We start from the raw sequence: 19,588 nt of genomic DNA on the forward strand, positions 1-19,588 counted from the left end.
AGAACCAAGAAAGAAAACCTACAGAAAACCATAAATTCATAGCTCAGGCTCCATATGAATGAGATTCTCTATCTTGAGGAAACAGGAGCTATACTCCACATGATGCAATTTTCTCAAATCCAATCTCTATTGTTTTGGATTCAACACCTCCCCTGTGCAGGTGCCCTACTGTAATAAGCCCCAAAATGGGAGATAAAGCTGGTAAGAAGTATTTTTTATTCCCTGAGGTTCTCCTAAACTTGGGAAACTACTCCCAAAAGAACCAAGTCATATAAGGTCACTCACAAGCCCCAGGGTCTCTAGAATTCCTTTGAATGAAAAAGACCTGAGGCAAAGTTCTAGTTCTCCATTCATCCTTTGGGCTATAGACACAACAGTCTCCACCAAAGCTACTTGTGGCTAGAGGCTCCATCCTGCCAACCTTACCATCAGGATTCTCCTGACTGCCTACAAAGGAAGCTAAGTTTTGCTGAATGTTTCATCCATAATTTAAAACAATATTTGCATACTACCTTACATTTACCTCTGGGGGGGTAATGGATAAAAATGAGGATTAAAAAATCAGTATCTGCCTTCTTCACAATACTTATACTAGATCTTAGACTAATTATGTAATTGAGAATAAATTACAAAATCCCCAGATCTTACTATTCTCATCTACAAAATGAGAGTTAAATGATTTCTAAGGTCATTTAGGCACTATCATTCTTCAATTTTATGACTTTGTTATGTATGATCTTACAAGTGTTTTTTGTTTTTCATTTTCCTAGGACTCACCAATGATTTTGGAAAATGGACTATTGTTTGAATCTGTCACCTACTGGTTGTCTGGCTTTAGACAAATTATATTTCACATGAGTCTCAAATTCCTTCTCTGCAAAATGAGGTGATTGCACAGATCCACAAGATTCTAAGATCTTGGTTTAGAAATCATTTGGTCTGGCACTGCCATGGCAACTGCAGGTGGGTCTCGAAATTCAATAAATCTAGGAGCTTTTTAGGGGTGAATTAATGAAATGTTTTGACCAAATATAGCAAGTTAATTTTTAAGTTAATAATTTTCTATTACCCAAGAATGATATAAATATCCAAATGGCCCTTGGTAGAAAAAAGTTTCCCCACCCCTAGTCTAGAAGAAACCAATTTACCTTCAGTTGTGGAGAAAAAAACAAAAGCTGTCAGAAAAGACATTTGAATTTGACCATATGGCAGCTACCTTAATGAAAACATTTCCATCTCTCTCCCAACTTTACAGTCTGATCTAAATTCATGAGGCTCATTCCAAGGTTTGGAGAGCTAATTGGAGTTGTCTATTCTCCCAACATTTAATAGTGAACAATATCTAAACACTAAACACAGCGTAGTGGATAAAGCACCGGCCCTGGAGTCAGGAGTACCTGAGTTCAAATCCAGTCTCAGACACCACACCTAGCCATGTGGCTTTGGGCAAGCCACTTAACCCCGTTTGCCTTGCAAAAACCTAAAAAAAAAAAACCCCACTAAACACCATTAAAATATGAAACCAAAGCCCAATACCCAACTCATATATAATATATAGTCTGGTGAGTTTTCCTGAGGATCTGAATTTTAGCAGAGATTAATTACAGCTGGCTAGATCCTGGGTGGATAGAGTATAGGAGTAGGAAGACTGTTCAAGAGAGGAACATTCTTCTGGTACTGCACCAATCTTCTCCAAACAGAAACAAGTATCAGTACCCATGGGAAGGTTATAGGATGAGACTTTGAAAGCATTTCAATTCGAGGACAGATTACTTTGCTTTTGACCTCAGTCCTATCAGAAAGCCACCTGATCTTCAGGTGTTCTTGGAGATTTGAAGTATGTGCCTGAGCTCTTGAACAGTTTTTTTCTGTTTATATTAACTGACAGGGACACTTGAGCCTACATGGAGGAAGTCTTTTCATCACTCATTATTCTCCTGGTACATATTCAATAGCTTTGGTGTTAGGTACCTCATATTTGGAAGTGGGGGAGAAATTATTATATACTGATTCTTATCATTAATCTAAATGATATAATGACAGTGACAATGAAAAATGGAGGTTATTTCAGGATGGGCAGACTATTCAGCTTGGATATTTATATAGATATCCTATATAATGTAATAAAACATTCTATAATAATATCAACCTTAAAAGCTACTGGAAGAGACCTTCCACAAAAGTTAGAAGGAAAAAAACCTTCTGTACTTTTGACTTGCAAATTTATAAGGTTACAAGTGGTTATACCTCAAAGAAAACTATTAACTCTTAAGATAAAACAAAAAAGATGCTCAACATAAAAGATTCTTCTACCTAGGGAAATAGTATCCCAAAACTTTGCAACTGCAGTTACAGAAAATAATAGATAACAATAACAATATTAGTGTGATCCATCTGTATCTTGAACCATGAGATTATGGTACATAACATTCAAAAGAAGGTACTGGCTGATAAAAAAAACACAACCAGGACAATGATGTCCCTCCCCTTTCTCCTCCCCTAGGAAATAGGAGTGGTATATCTTGGAGAACAAGTCTCCACTTGCTTTTCAGGTTCATAAATCAGTTGTTACAATAAGCTGAGAAATGTCTTTGTATGCCCTACAATGCCTAGAATATAAAAATACTTGAAAAATACTGAGGAATTGAATGGATCTGATGGGAAAAGATTAGTTCAAAGAAATTTTAGGCCCACATCTGTTATCAACTAATTAAGTATCTTTGAACCTCTACTGTGGTCCCTAGCACTTGGGTAGGCTCTGTGGAGAGAGATATAAAGACTGAAAGGAGTTTATAATCTAGTGAGTTAAAGACTGGGCTGAGAGGTGAGAATATATGTGTGCATTTAAGTACTTATACAGGTACTTATATGTGAATGATACTTTCAAGAAAGGCGTGAAATAGGCAAGAACTCATCATGACTTCCTTAATCTACCAGGGTCACAAGGATTTAGATTTAGACCTTAAAGTCATTTAAGAAGTTACACAGTTCAAAATCCTCATTTAACAAATGATAGAACTCTGTCCCCCAGAGGTTATTAGCCCCAAATCACATAGTTAATAAATAGAAGAGCTGGGCTTCAAATCTGGGTCAGGTAGGGAAAAAGGGAAGAAAAAAATTAAGCACTTAATACGTATCAAATACAAAAGCAAAGACAGTTCCTGACCCTCAAGGAGTTTATAATCTATTAGGAGATGACAACATATACAGATAGGGAAGTGGTGGTCAGAAGAAGCACTTTGGTTTTTGGTTTTGAAGGTTATAGGGATGGGGTGGCTAGATGGCCCAGTGGATAGCGTACCGGCTCTGGAGTCAGGAATACCTGAGTTCAAACCTCAGACATTTAATAATTGCCTAGTTGTGTGGCCTTGGGCAAGCTACTTAACCCCACTGCCTTGCAAACCCCCCCCCAAAAAAATTATAGGGATAGAGTGGGACCTCAGGAGAGTAGACTGACACATTCCCCTTCCAGGAACAATGGCAGAATTTATTAGATTATGATTCCAGAACTAGGAAAAAGGACAAGTGGGGTGGCTAGATGGTACAGTGGATAGAACACCATCCCTGGAATCAGGAGTACCTGAGTTCAAATTTGACCTCAGACACTTAATAATTACCTAGCTGTGTGGCCTTGGGCAAGCCACTTAACCCGGTTGCCTTGCAAAAAAAAAAAAAGAAAAAAGAAAAAAGAAAGGGACAAGTAAAAAAGATATTTCCAGGAAAAGCCAGCTGTAATCAGGATAGTAACTCCAGATTCATCTACTACTGTTTCTATTTCACCAAGCTGTTTGGCTAATTGTCCCTCAAAAGGTTCTAGAGAAGCTTGACTTGGTAAGTAGTTATTTTTGCAGCTAGCCACAATTCATAGCCCAATTCCTAATTTAGCAATATTTCAACGATACTTTCAGCTTTGGTTGAAGCGAATACATATCACACCCTCTGTGGTTCAGTGCGTGAGACGATTAAACCCAGTACCCAGAATAACTTTAACAAAGAGGAAGGAGAGGTGGTTTGGATCATATCCCCTTGCAACAGAAATTATGCTGTCAAATGTAAAGAAATTAAAAAATGTTTTTAATGGAAGGGTGGGAGAAATAAGACTTTGAAAAAGAACCTTAAGAATAAGCTCCATTCCAATATTTACCAATTCCATCACAAAAATTCCTTCTGTCTTACCTCATAGGATTCTTCTGTGATCCTATTTATTTTATTTTGTGCACCTGAAAACAATATTCGGAGAGGATATCTTCAGATTAACAAAGGGGTCCATTAATAATAATAGGCAGTATTTATTTATATAAACAGTGACTATGTTCCAGGCACTATACTTTATATTTGATTCTCACAACAACCCTCTGGGGTAGACATTATTATCCTCATTTTGCAATTGAGGAAATTTAGGCAGAGTTAAGTGTCCTGCGTAACAATGACACTGAGTCTGAATTTGAACTCAGGTCTTCCTGACTTCAGGACCAAAACTTCTATCTACAAGTTCATCTAAATGCCTTTATTACTATATAATTATTTTCAAGCTATTTGTATATATGTATATCAAATGGGATAATATATGTAAAGAACTTTGCAAACTTTAAAGCCCTAAACAAATGCTGCCTATATTATACTTTCATACATACATATAATATGAAATATATATGTATATACACCAGATACTTAGTACAAATCAATCAATGAAAGTTTATTATGTATCTACTATGCATTGGGCACTGTGCTAATATGTTTTAGAAATACAAAAAGAGGCGAAAGCTAGTCCCTGTCCTCAAGAAGTTTATAATCTAATGGGGAAGACAACATGCAAACAAAAAGAAAGCCAGTGATATTCAAGATAAATAGTAAATAATTAACAGAGGTAAAGTACTAGAATTAAGAGGGGTTGGAAAAGATTTCCTGCAAAATGTGAGATTTTAATGGGAACTTAAAGGAAGTCAAGGAAATCAATAGTCAGAATGGAGGGGGGGGAGAACAGCATTCCAGGAATGAGGAACAGTCAGAAAATTTTCAGGCCTGAGAAATGGAGTATCTTACTACTGGAATAGTCAGAAGGTAAGTGTCAGTGGATCGAAGAGTACAATCTGGGGGAGTAAGAAGGCTGGAAAGGTAAGGGGGGGCTAGGTTATGAAGGACTTTGAAAGTCCAAAAATGGATTTTGTATTTGATCCTGGTGGCAATAGGAAAATATTAGATGGTACTGAGAAGGAGGGAAGGTGTAACATGATTGAACTTACACTTCGGTGTGGCTAAATGGAGAATGGATTGGAGTGGGGAGAGACTGGAGACAGGCAGCCCAATCAATAAGCTATTGCAATAATCTAGATATGAGAAGATAAGGATCTGCACTCAGAGTGGTGGCAGTGTCAAGAGAAGAGAAGGGGGCACCTTGGAAAGATGTTGTAAAGGTGAACTCAATAGGCCAAGGCAACATAATGGATATGGAGTTTGAGAGAGAGGGAAGAATCCAGGATGATTTGGAAGGTTGCTAGCCCGAGGGATTGGGAAGGTGGTGTTGCCCTTATCCAAAGCTTATAAACAACTGGGATCCAATAAATAGTTGAGGGGTTGTAGCTCAACCTAAAGAGGCTGGTTGTAGTCTTTCAGTCCAGGAAAAAGACTTTCCCTTCCATCAGATTCCTCTTATGTAAAGTTATACTTCATATCACATTTAATACTTTTTAGGCTCTCCACCAGGCCACTAAACTGAATCAAACAGTCCATCACTAATTCTCCAAACAAAAAGATATCACCACTTAAGTGCAATTTTTCTTGCTAAAATTAGCCTCTTTCTTTCTCCTTCCCCTTTCCTCAGCATCAGAAACCAGTATTTGGGTGGTTGGCACACCAGTGTACAGTAACAGGTCTTTATTAATCAACAACTTAGAAACATATGCCCTGAACTGTCAGCTTTCCAAGGGATGCATATGCATAACCATATGAAGATAGAAAATGAAGGGTTAAAAAATACTTTTCCAAAGAACAGACATATCTGAACAAAAAAAAAAATTGCTAAAAAATATCTTAGCCATCAACTTCTACTTAGCAATGTCTGCCAAGGACAGCTCTTCTATGATGTTATATTAATACAATATGAGCACAGCTTCCTAGTTCCAAAAGCACTGAAGGTTCACTAGTGGGAGAAATTGGGGTAGATGAAAATAGATGGGATCCAGTACAGCATTGGGTCTTTCCCAGCAGGCAATCCATCCCATGGCTCTAAGAGGTCTCTTGAACAGCTCTTATCACATTATCAGGGCTTGGATTTGAAAGACTAACATTTAAGGACCTAGAGAAGGTGGAGGTAGGGAGTTAAATTCAAAGAATTAAGTGACTTGTTCTATATCTCAAAGCACCTTTCCACAGGTCTAAAATTAACACTTTCTGCTATAGTTAACACTTTGACTCCCAACCTCAATTGAAAACTTAACCTTGAAATAGGAAGAGGGAGATAACATCCCTTTGAGGGCAGTTCACAAATACAGTAGGTGTATCCCTTTCCCCGCCTTCTATGAAGCAATGTAAAGGAATGGATGGGTTTTGTTACAGATGTCACCATTTTCCATTTCTCAGAGAAGACAGGAACAGAATAGAAGAGGTTTGCATTAGTAGTATCATGACAGTACTGTTGGTAGTCTACATATATGCCTAGAAAAGGTGCCTAGTTTCTGGAAGAAAGCAAGTAGGACCTGATAAAGAGTTTAACATTCCCTGTAGGCTCTGATAAACAGGATTGTATGTATATGTATATGTATATGTATATGTATATGTATATGTATATGTATATGTATATGTATATGTATATGTATATGTATATGAAATGGGTAGATGAAGGGATAAATTAGATGCTTCTCCCAGACTAGAGTGTTGGTTGGGAAAATGGAAGCCAGATGCTTAGATCCCAAGAGGGTTAGGATAGGGAGATACCTGGCAAGGGGAGAAACTGAGAGTGTGTGGTCAAGGCCAGGTCTAACATTTCTTTTAACAATACACTTGGCAAATCTGTATCCAGTTAAGGAGCTGTGGAGTTTGAACAAAGTTCAAGGGCTATTCCCTTTAATTTAGAAAAAAACAGATAATCTTATTGTCTGATCTTGTTACCTCTTAGAATTCTTGTCTCTTCTCTAAGGATATGATTTCTCTCATCACACCCAACTTGGATCAAGGTACAACATGGAAACAAAGACTGACAGACAGATTGCTTTCTGTTGGGGGGAGGGGGGAGGGAAGTAAGATTGGGGGGAAAATTGTAAAACTCAAATAATATCTTTGTTTTTGTTGTTTTTTTTGTTTTTGTTGTTTTTTTAGGTTTTTGCAAGGCAAATGGGGGTAAGTGGCTTGCCCAAGGCCACACAGCTAGGTAATTATTAAGTGTCTGAGACCAGATTTGAACCCAGGTACTCCTGACTCCAAGGCTGGTGCTTTATCTACTATGCCACCTAGCTGCCCCTCAAATAATATCTTTCATAAAAATTAATAATAAAAAAGAAAAAAAACAATACACTTGGCAAGAGAACTTTGAGTTCTTCTTGTCCAAAACTATTAAGAGGGGCTAACTCAACTTCTCCAACCCCAGACCTTGAGAAATGTGCAGTCTAGAGTCTCACAAAGCTAAGGCAAAATTTTAACCCATCTGTTTTTAATACATTTTAGTAACTAGTCACAGGATCTCAGCCACCTAAGTTAATCAACAGCTAGGTGAAGAAGCATGCCACTTGGAGAAAGTCCCAGAGAAGGCATGTAATATTTCTCTTTCTGAGAGTCTGAATTCCAACTTATCTTTTATTTGAAAATATCTACATTAACTATGTTGCAGTTACTCTACACTTAGTCTTCTTAGTCTGAATCCTCATAGTCCCACAGTCACTCACTAAAAATCACTCTCTCCCTCCCTAACAATATATCACCTCATCTCCTCAAAGAAGGAAAGTCTCAAACTAATATTACACCAAAGAAAATGATGACCTAAATGGCAGTGAAAAAAACTGTGTCACCCAATTAACAACATGACTCTGCTCCCTTTTATTCCAGCCCCTTCATCTGCCTCTTCACTCCCTCCAAATGAGGGGTATCTGTAAAGCTAACTATATTTTCCCATTATTGGACACATTCCTTGGTTAACTCAAATTCCAGCAAACCTCTTGAGAAAGAGCTAATCAGGAGATTAAACTCGAGATGAAAAACCCTGTTGCCTCTAATTTGTGAGGCCACCAAGGGCACTTGGGACAAAACAACTCTTGAGATGACAGGCTTAAGTCTTCCACCTTGAAATCACCAAATCTTTGCAAGCCTTTATGCCCTAAACAGCCTCCCACACCACACACACTCTAAGGATCTTCACTGTCACCAACCACCCACATTTCTTTCCCGTCAAAAAAGACAAAAATTCATTATTTTTTTTTCCTAGTGGGCTATAGCTCCTGACTAGCTGGCAGCAAATGTCCGAATACTAGTCGGTGCTTCAAGTCCCTGGCAGGTGTAATTGACTTTTCCAGTCAACTATTATCTCAGAGTTGCAATGTAATATCGAGGGAGGGATGTAAGGCCTGGCTGGAAACCGCTCCATTCTCAGGTGCACAAGTGAGATGGGCTTCAAAATCCTAACTCCTGGCGGGATTTGGGAATGAGCTGACAGAAGGTAAGTATGTCAAAGGTAATGAAAAGAACCAAGAAGGGGGGAGGAAAGCCAGCCATTAAACTACTGTTGGGGGAAAAAAGACACAAAAATCGCAATGCATGTGATTTGGGGGGAGGGGAGAGGAAAGACAAGTAAGGGAATCTAGGGAATGTCAGGCATAAGAAAAGTGTGTCAGGGGGGCGGGGGAAAGGGAGGCCAAGTGAAGGAAGCTCATCTCCAAAACATTTGCTGAGGACTGGGACGCGAGGGTCCAAGGTTGCAGAGGGATCACGAGTGAGACGGGGGTTGTGGGCACGGAGACATCGCCGGAAGGGGCAGTATAAGCAGGGAGGAGAGAAGTCCCAATGGCGGGGGTGGGGAAGGGAGGGAGGAAGGAAGGTGAGATGCCGGTGGATGGAGGGCAAGCGCACAGGGGTGCAGTCTCCGGCCCGGGGCGGCCAAGGCGCAGCGGGAAGGAAGTGCGAGAGGTGGCTGGGGCCTGCACGTGAGGGGGCGGGACTTCCCTCCACGCGGGGGTGCCCCCCAGGGAGGGGGCGCCGATCACCTCCGCCGACCCCTCCCCCGCACAGGTGCTCTCCGTAGCCGAGGCGCCGGGGCTGGGCTTCCCCGCGCGCCCAGCCGGCTTCCTCCCGGGCTCACTTACCCGCAGGGCGGACAGATCGATGTCGTCCAGGCTTCGGGCCGGGGCGGGATCTCCCATGGCGGCGGCCCGGCCGGAGCCTAGCGTCTCGGCCTGGGCGGGTCCCGGGAGATGTGGGGTCACTCAGGCTCCGGCTCCCTTCTTGCACTGGCGTTGTCGTTTCTGCCCCATTGGGGGAGAAGGGATCGGGGCTCCGCTTCGCCTCCCCTCTCCTTCCTTGGAAAGATGGGGCTGGGAGGGGAGCCGCAGGTAAGTTAACCAAAAGAATCCTTCCCGACTGGCTGACTGACAGGAGCGCAAGTCCTCCACTCGCAGGCTGGAGCTCCCGAACTCTACTGCGCACGCGTCCTCCGAGCCAGGGTGGGAGAGGAAGAGAGCTGGAGGAGAACCGGCTGTGCGCACGCGCGGGGATCAGCTGAAGGCCCTGGAGCTCCGAGAAGTGGGTGCGGGGCAGAGGTGCGGGATGCCACAGTCCAGAGGGCTGGAAATAACCCTCGCGCGTGCGCCCTATGAAGCCTCTCTTCTCTCTTGCTCCTCCAAGTTTCGCATGCCACCTTCTCTCCTCCCGCCGGCCAGAATTGCAGCTGGCGCCCGAACTTTCTCGCGGAACCACCTACCTGGTCGGGCGGGGTGGGGTGGGGGAGGGTGGGAAAGGGAGCCGCACCCAGTTCCACTTCACAACTTGAGAGGGGCTGCCATGGCAACCCCCCACGCTGAGGGGGAAAGCGGGCCTCCGGATAGGCTAGGCTAGGCTAGGACAGGTTGTCCACCCACCCTGGTCGCCAAGGTAACCAGAGAACCACTGGGGGAGGGAATGTCGCCAGGAAAGCCTGAGAAGAATGGATGTGGGAGAGGGCAGGTACAGTCCCTGAATCCTTGCAGTAGGAGAGCTCAGGAAAGGGAAGGTTAGAACTTTACTAAGGGGTACTTCTAAATAAGAGCATCTTACCAGGTCCTTTCCTAAACCATTTCTCCCCCTTCCCCTGCAAACAGAAGTATTCATAGTAAATATTGATAAGATGGCATTGATTGATTGCGTAGTCCTGTTTGTGATAGCAGAGTGTGTTCGGGACAATTTGATTTGGAGCCCCACATCACATGAAAATCTAGGACCGCTGTTGTTTTCCCCTTGGTACGGGAGCTTCCTAGAGTCCGGAATGTGTCTGCATTTTTAATTTATATTTGCCCTCAAAGCTCAGCTCAAGGCTCTCATGGGGGTGGGAAGGGGTGAAATGAACCTATATTCATTATCGTGGAAATTGAAAACCTCTAAGAGGCAGAGTCTGATAAGGTGACATTTTATGAGTTTCTGGCTCCCCTTTGTGCAATTCTACTGTGCACCCAGACATGTGTTGAAGGATGGGAAGGGCTGGGATAGGTGGAGTAAAGTGGGGTAGAGAGTATTTAGGTAGGAGAATTAAATGGAAGCAAGAATGAACAGGTTGTGTGTAGAAGCAGGGCAGAATAAGATTAATCAGGGCTTTGAATACCATGGTGAGGAGTTTGGACTTGATTGGTTGTCTTTTAATGAATAAATACCCCTGTAATGGAATCACATAGTCAAACTTCTACCTACTAGTGGTGGTGTTCTAGAAGCACAAGAACCACACTGCTTAGCCGCAGCCTTCTGTGACTAGAGGGAAGCACTAAGCCTCCCAGGCTCTCTGGGGTAAATCTAGTACCTTCTGTGAATTGAATGACCAGAGGACATAGCAACAACATCTTGTGTCATGAGATCGGGACTGTGGGGGAGGGGGACAATCTTGAACCATCTTCCTCTGTAAACTTCTCCTCCATCTATTGATACTATCTAGACTAATTTCCCAGTGGTTCACATACTTTCCAGTGGCTTATTAGCCATTCCAGAGATAATGAACTCTCAGCTATCAGTCTTTCAAAACATATTTATTAACCATCTTCTATGTGCCTGGCACAAGTGCTAAGAATAAAAATATGAAAAAGAATTCCCTGCCCTCAAGGAGCTTACAATTTACAGCAGAAAGGAAGCTGAAAGGGAAGAGAAAGATAAGTTTCAGAAGGGCATGATGGAGAAGTTAAGACAAGGCAGCCTGGCAGGAAGTGAAGAAATGACTGGGAGGAACTCTTTACTCTTCAATTTGCCCTAGAGGCAAAATGTACTTAAAAGGTGTGATTTCCTGATCTGGTGTGATTTTCCAGGATCAAGAGGTTCCTGGGATTGATGGAAAAGTCTAGCTGGATGGTTTAAGGTGCTGAAGAATAAACTCACTTTTCCACTCTCAGCTGTCTAATCCATACCCACATCCAATTCAACCTAGACCTACCTCCCCATATTCCTGCCCCTTCAACTTTGTCCTCTGGATTACCTGCTCCATGATTAGTAAACTTCCTTTAATTTTAGATATTTTCATCTCTTGTTTTTTTTTTCTCCATCTTCTAGCAATCCTTTGAAACCTGGCTTCCTCCAAATACTACATCGCTGGATCCCCTTTTCAGTACTGGCTTCACTTTCTTTTATACTTCCCTATCCCATGCACACTCACTGTTCCCATATGGAGTGAGTCAGAATATTTCTTTTTTTTAATATTTTAACATTTTATTTGTTTTTCAATTATATACAATAGTAATATGTACCCATCATTTTTTGCAAGGCTCTGAATTCTACAATTTCCCCCCTTCCCTCCCCCCCCACAGAAGGCTGTCTGATAGTCTCTACATTGTTTTCATGTCATGAATTGATGTAAATTGAATATTATAAGAGTAAACATAAGAATAAACATAACCCCCCCCCCCCAGAAGATGAGAAACCTCAAGAATAGAGAGAGAAAAAAAAATTGTGCATCAGTCTGTGTTCAGATTTCAGTGACTCTGTCTCTGGGGTGAGTTGCTTTCCTTATTATAAGTCCACCAGAGAAGTTGCTTCAATATTTTTCCCTCAGTTACTATTACTACCTGCACCTCCACTTTATTTCTCCCACTGTCATTTATTCTATTCTCTCGCTCTCCTTTCATCCTGGCCCTGTCCAAAAGTGTGTTGAATCTGAATACTCTCTCCCTTGATCTTCCCTCTCCTCTATCACCTATTCCCCCTTCCCTCCCCCCATTTTCCCTCATCCCATCCCTTTCCTCCCATCTTTTTCCAGGGCAAAATAGATTTACTCACCCTCTTAAGTGTGTATGTCATTTCCTCCCTGAGCCATTTCCAATGAGAGTGAAAGCTCACTCATTCCCCCTTGCCTTCACCCTCCCCCACTCCATTGAAAAAGCTTTTTCCTTGACTCTAATGTGAGATCTCTCAGCTTCTTCATCTCCTTTTCCTTCTTCCCAGTACTTTCCCCCATCACCCATTGACTCCATCTATCTCTTTACCACATTATACCATTATATTCTTCTCTTTCCTATGTCCTGTCTATATATGCTCCTTCTAACAGCTCTTATAAATGAGAAAGTTCATATGAGTTATCAATATCTTCTTCCTGTGTAGGAATACAAACAGTTCAACATCATCAAGTTCCTCATAGTTAGTCCCTCTCAAATTTGGAACTACAACAAAAATGTGCATACCCTTTGATCCAGCAATACCACTACTGGGTATATACCCTGAAGAGATGAAAAATACAAAAATATTCATAGCAGCCCTGTTTGTGGTGGCAAAGAATTGGAAATCAGTAAATGTCCTTCAATTGGGGAATGGCTTAGCAAACTCTGGTATATGTATGTCATGGAACACCATTGTTGTATTAGAAACCAGGAGGGATGGGAATTCAGGGAAACCTGGAGGGATTTGCATGAACTGATGCTGAGTGAGATGAGCAGAACCAGAAAAACACTGTACACCCTAACAGCAACATGGAGGTGATGATCAACCTTGACGGACATGCTTATTTCATCAGTGCAACAATCAGGGACAATTTGGGGCTGTCTGGAATGGAGAATACCATCTGTATCCAGATAAAGAACCATGGAGTTTGAACAAAGTACTTGGACTATTCCCTTTAATTTAGAAAAAAAAAACTGATATCTTATTGTCTGATGTTATCTCTTATACTTTGTTTCTTCCTTAAGGATATGATTTCTCTCCATCACACTCAATTTGTATCAATGTACAACATGGAAACAATATAAAGACTGACAAATTGCTTTGGGGGGGGAGTAAGATTGAAGGAAAATTATAAAACTCAAAATAAATAAAATCTTTAATAAAAAAAATACAGGCATACTAATTCACTGCTGTATTTGGTCCAGCCATTTTGTAAAATAATATTAAATTTAAAATAATGAAATAAAGTTGTAAAAACGTTTAAAAAAATAGTTTAGTCCCTCTCTTCCACTCCCTCTATGATTCACCAGAGTCCTGTACTTGGCGATCAAACTTTTTGTTCAGCTCTGGTCATCCCAATAGGAAAATCTGAAAGTCCTCTGTTTCATTGAAAGTCTATCTTTTCCCCTGAAAGAGGATGTTCAGTTTTTCTGGGTAGTTGATTGTCGGTTGTAAACCAAGATCTTTTGCCTTCTGGAATATCATATTCCAATCCCTATGAGCCCTTAATGTAGATGCTGCCAGATCCTGTGTAATCTTGACTATAGAGCCTCAGTAATTGAATTGTTTGTTTCTGGCAGCTTTTAGAATTTTCTCTTTGATTTGGGAGTTTTGGAATTTGGCTATTATATTCCTGGAAGTTTTTCTTTTGGGATCTCTTTCTGGGTGTGACTGGTGAATTCCCTCAATTTCTATTTTTACCCTCAGCTTCTGCAATCTCAGGGCAATTTTGCTGTAATATTTCTTGAAAAATGAAGTCTAGGCTCTTCTGGTCGTGGCTTTCAGATAGTCCAATAATTTTTAAGTTATTTCTTCTGGATCTTTTTTCGAGGTCAGTTGTTTTTCCAATGAGATATTTCACATCTTCTTATAATTTTTGGCTTTTTTGATAGACTTTTATTTCTTCCTGCTTTCTTGCAAAGTCATCAGCTTCCTTTAGTTCCATTTTGCATTTGAAGGAGTAATTTTCTTCAGTGAGCTTTTTCATCTTCTTTTCCAGTTGACCAATTCTGCTTTTTAAAGCATTCTTCTCATTTGCCTTTTGTTTTGCTTTTTCCATTAGGCCTAAACTGGTTTTTAACATATTATTTTCTTCAATCTTTTTTATATCCTCTTATATCCTCAGTTTTTTTTATATCCTCTTTCACCAAGCTTTTGATTTGGTTTTCATGATTTTTCTTTTTGATCTCATCCAGTCTGAGCCCATTTTCTATTTCTCTTGGAGGTTTTGGATATGGAAGCTTCAATTTTGTCATCATCTGAGTATGTGTTTTGATCTAACATGGGACTAAAGTAATTCTCTATGGTCAGATTCTTCTTTTTCTTTTGTTTACTCATTTCCTCAGCCCAAGACTAATTTACAGCACTTCCAGGGCTTTGGGGTTGTTTTGTTTTTTTTTGGGGGGGGACACCTCACTAGGACCTTTATTCCTCCAAGGCCTTATGCTCTCTAGCCTGTGCTTTGATATGTAGATGACCAACGCACCGGCCTCTGCCCTGGGGCTATAAGGAGAGATCCAGCTTGGTTATTTAGTGTGGAACCCCAAATTGCAATAGGTGAGTGTAGGCAAACAGCAGAGTCCTACCCCAGGGAGAGCAGAGAAATCTCTGCAGACTTCCCTTACAGTCTGGGGCAGGGGTGCAGATTGCTTTCTCCCAATTCTTGCTGCAGGTTTTGCGGCTGTGCTCCTCTCTCCACACTCACCCAGGTGCAGAGTTCTCTCACTGCCTCTTCAAGCTTTTGCCAGTGATATCTAGGCTGTGCTGGGCTGGGCTAGGCTGTGTTGGGCTGCATCCTGGCCATTTTTTTCCCAACCCCTGGTCCTGGTGAAACGCACCTTTCTCATGGAACTTCTAAGTTAACTTGGACTGGGAAAATGTATCACTCAGTCTTTCTGTGGGTTCTGCCCCTCTAAATTTTGTTTAGAGCCATCCTTTGTGTTTTTGGGGTTTGGGGTGTCAGAGTTCTTGGGAAATGCTGCCTTCATGCCGCCATCTTGCCTCCACCCCCCAGAATATTTCTTATTCCCCATTGCAACTGGGGGATTTCTCTCTCTATTGCCAACACTCAACAGCTTTTCCCCCTTTGTAATTATATTTGTCCAAATTCCAGAATATTCTCTCTCCTCTTTCAAATAGTTTAATGCCTAGCTCATAGTTTTTCTCTTCCACTGCTCCTAGAAGACTGAAACATAATATTTTTTTAAATTTATTTAAGGCAATGGGGTTAAGTGACTTGCCCAAGGTTACACAGCTAGGCAATTATTAAGTGTCTATTTTGAACTCAGGTCCTCCTGACTCCAGGGCCGGTGCTCTGTCCACTGTGCCACCTACCTGCCCCCAGAAACAGCATTTCATTATTCTTTCAGCTACTGTAATTTATCAGTTCTTCAATGTATTGAACTCCTATGACAATGCTCTTTTACTTGGCTATGAATAGATATGATCATAATCTCTATCTTCCTTTCATTCTCAAAGTGTTCCATTTTAATGTTCATGAGCTCTGAAATTTCTTTATCTGACCATATTTCATCATTTTATTCCTCCCTATGCCTTACAATGCCTAGCCCTCTTCATTCTTATAGACCTTGAATCTGTCATTCATTGTTTTCCAAGACAATCTGTTATATAATATTGGCTATACTCTCCTACCATCCCAATTTTGACCCTTTGGTGAACTAGCTCAAATCTAAAGCTTCTTCTAATCTTGAATCTTTTACCTTATTTTGGATCATTCCTTGCCTGGTTAGGCCTGAATTGTTCCCATCTTCTACTTTTCTAGGATCTATTCATTTGATGCTGAACAGGAGGAAAATTGTGAGCAGCATGAAATTATGTTGACTGGGTCCATGAGAGATTTGTATATAATCTCAACTAAATCTTCATTTCAGCAAAGTAATCTTTTTAATCCTGCCTCATTGATTTGCCAGCCTCACTCATCACAATGACTTTCACACTTTTTTCTCTCAAGTTACCTCTCTCTTCTTTTAGCTAAGGATCTTATGGAATACTTTACCAAAAATTTGAGACATTTTCTTCTCATGTCACATCCTTCTGACATTGTCCCTCATTATATTCCTGTTTGCTAATAGCAACTCCCCTAATGTGCACCCTGATCCCATTCCCTTCTGTTTTCTCTGGCAGATTGCCTCCACTATTATTATCTCTCTCTAATCTGTTTTATTTCTAATCTTATTTCCTTACCTGTAGGGAATGTACATATTTCTTCTGTTTTAAAACAACAGCAACAAAACAAACTCTTAACTGGACCCTAATCATTCCTGGTAGGGGAAATCCTATAGCACTTCTATTTTCAGCTAAACTTCTTTAAAAAGCCTGTATTAAGTCCCTTCACATCTCTTACTTTTTCTTAAACTTCCTACAATCTGAATGCTCTCCAATGTTTCCAGTTATCTCTTGATTGCAAAATCTAATGTTGACCACCCTCTTTTCTTGGATACTCTCTTCTTTCTAGATTTTCATGGTACTGCTCTCTCTTGATTTGTTTCCTGCCTATCTAACCAAATCTTTTCTGACTTTGTTGACTTTCCATGTCATAACCATCAAAATGAATCCAAGGCAGCTCCTGTAGGTTTGTGCAGTCTCTATGTCAATGATTCCCAAATTTTTATATTCTTTCCTAGTTTTCTAAGCTCTATTTCCCCATCACCAAATACATATTGATAATTTGAATTAGATGACCAGATCTGCAAATTAGAACTATTTTTTATTTTCCCCAAGTCCACCCTTCCACCAAACTTCTCTATTTCTGCAACCTCACTGTCATTCGGAACTCCTCCCTTTCCCACACACCACACATCTAATCAGTTGCCAAATCTTGTCATTTCTGCCTCTCAAATCTCACTCAAATCTGTCTCTTTCTCTTGACTCACACAGCCACAACCCTAGTTAAGATGCTTAGCAATTTTTGACTTCTTAATTGATCTTCCTGTCTCAAATATCTCCCTTATGGTATCTATTCCCCAACTAGACCTATGTCATTACCTCTAATAATAAACTCCAGTGACTCCTAAGATTACATATAAACTCTGATTTTGTATTTAAAACTTCATAACTTGGCCACATCCTTTTCCAACCTTCTTAAATATTACTTCCTTCCACCCACTTTACAATCTAACCATGGGCCTACTTACTGCTCCTCTTGCCTTGAATGCTTTTGCCTCTGGCTTCCTTCAAGACTCAGTTCAAGCACCTCTTTCTTCAAGAGGCTTTTTCCAGTCCCCCTCAGTTTCATTTCACTTAGACTTCACTCTAAGGTTATCTTGCATTTACTTATCTTATGCGTGCCTATTTTTATAAAACCTATTTCCACAATTAGTATATAAGTTGTATAAAGAATTTTTATAAAATCCTTTTTTCTTCGTATCCTCAGGATTTGATATAATGCCTACCTTATAACTACATCAGGTATTTAATAAATGGTTATTGATTCACTGGCAGATAAATTGACATCTAAATAATATGTATTGATTTTGTTATTGTCATATTGTCATTATTAAATCATTACTAACTTAAAAATAACCTTGAAGGGCTGCAAGGTGGCGTAGTGGATAAAGCACCGGCCCTGGAGTCAGGAGTACCTGGGTTCAAATCCAGTCTCAGACACTTAATAATTACCTAGCTGTGTGGCCTTGGGCAAGCCACTTAACCCCATCTGCCTTGCAAAAACCTAAAAACAAAACAAAATAAAACAAAACATAAAAATAACCTTGAGATTTATTTTATACCTACCAGATCGGCTAAAATGATTGAAGGGGAAAGCAATAAATATTAGAGGGAATGTGGTTAAAATGAGTGCAACAATTCATTGTTTATGGAAGAGGAATCTGAAATTGTGCCCAAAGAGTTATTAAACTCTCTATATCCTTTGACTCATTTTAGGTATATTTTCAAAGATGATTGGGGGAAAAGGAAAACAACCTATATGTTCCAGAATGTTTATAGCATCCTTCTTTGTGGTGGGAAAAAATACTGAAAATTGTAGGGATGCCCATCAGTTAGGGAATGGTTGAATGAGTGTAATAATGATTGTGATGAGATTGGTAATCTTAGAAAAATATGGAAAAACTTACATGAAATAATGAAGAATGAAATGAGCAGAACCAAGAGAACATCTTATACCCTAAGTATCAGCAATATTGTTTTAAGAGCAACTTTCAGTCATCAAATCATTTTAACTATTATAAATATCTAAATAAACATATGAAGGAAGATGCTATCTGTATCCTGAGAAAGAACTGATAAATAAAAGTATGTAGGGGTGGCTAGGTGGCGTAGTGGATAAAGCACTGGCCTTGGAGTCAGGAGTACCTGGGTTCAAATCCAGTCTCAGACACTTAATAATTACCTAGCTGTGTGGCCTTGGGCAAGCCACTTAACCCCATTTGGCTTGCAAAAAAATAAATAAATAAATAAAAGTATGTATAGAATAATTATATGTATGTGTGTGTCTAATGGCAGTCATTTCTAGGACAGTGAGGGGAAGAAGAAAAAAAGAAATTTACAAAACTTTTTTATATATTTAAAAGGAATACTAGATTGTACATAATAGATTTTCAGTTTCATGTGCCCTCATCTTTTTTATTATACTACTACATTATTATATTATTTATATACTATGTTATATATTATATACTATATACTATATTATACTACTATATTATTATACTAATACTATTTATATTATACTATTATATTATTATGAAAATTTATGTTTTTTAAAAAGATAATCTTGTCTAACTTTTTTCTTTTTCATTTTTGTGTGGTAAAAAATTTATTAATTTTAAGTTATAGATTAGCTTCATATATTTAAATTTTGTAGTAATTTTCCACATATGACCCAATTTGAATCATATAAGATGCCTGTGAGGTTCTCCCCACCACATTTGGAGATCATAAGTTTTCTTAGCAAAGATACTAAAGGTGGTTTTCCATTTCCTTTTCTAACTTCTTTTTAGAGATGAGGAAACAGTGACATGCCCAGGGTCACACAGCTAATAAGTATCCAAGACCAGATTTGAACTGAGGTCTTCTTAACTCCAGTCCTGATGCTCTTTCTACTTTGCCACTTAGGTCCCCATTTTAAAGATAATCAACTAAGTCCAGGGAAGCTAAATGACTTTTTAAAGATGTTTAATATTTGGTAGGAGGGGCAGCTAGGTGGTATAGTGGATAAAGCACTGGCCCTGGAGTCAGGAGTACCTGGGTTCAAATCCGGTCTCAGACACTTAATAATTACCTAGCTGTGTGGCCTTGGGCAAGCCAC

At 40.0% G+C, this 19,588-nt stretch overlaps 1 protein-coding gene and 1 long non-coding RNA gene across 7 annotated transcripts in view; one reads left to right on the forward strand and one right to left on the reverse strand.

The window, feature by feature from the left end:
- The window catches only part of MINK1 (misshapen like kinase 1), a 58,772-nt gene extending 48,867 nt beyond the window's left edge, over window positions 1-9,905 (reverse strand). For 2 of the 4 annotated variants that reach the window (XM_074225411.1, XM_074225410.1), the window contains exon 1: window positions 9,288-9,905. In XM_074225411.1, the coding sequence (XP_074081512.1) occupies window positions 9,288-9,344 (57 nt within the window). In that variant the 5' untranslated portion in view covers window positions 9,345-9,905. The remainder of the gene's footprint in view (window positions 1-9,287) is intronic. The other 2 variants (XM_074225413.1, XM_074225412.1) reach the window with 1 other exon arrangement.
- A 52-nt stretch (window positions 9,906-9,957) lies between these two features.
- LOC141514519 (uncharacterized) overlaps window positions 9,958-19,588 on the forward strand; it is a 48,812-nt gene continuing 39,181 nt past the window's right edge. The window contains exon 1 of one of the 3 annotated variants that reach the window (XR_012476046.1): window positions 9,958-10,189. This is a non-coding gene — a long non-coding RNA (uncharacterized LOC141514519). The remainder of the gene's footprint in view (window positions 10,190-19,588) is intronic. The other 2 variants (XR_012476044.1, XR_012476045.1) reach the window with 2 other exon arrangements.

Source organism: Macrotis lagotis, chromosome 2, assembly GCF_037893015.1.
Source record: "Macrotis lagotis isolate mMagLag1 chromosome 2, bilby.v1.9.chrom.fasta, whole genome shotgun sequence".
In the NCBI taxonomy this organism is placed as follows: Eukaryota; Metazoa; Chordata; class Mammalia; order Peramelemorphia; family Peramelidae; genus Macrotis; species Macrotis lagotis.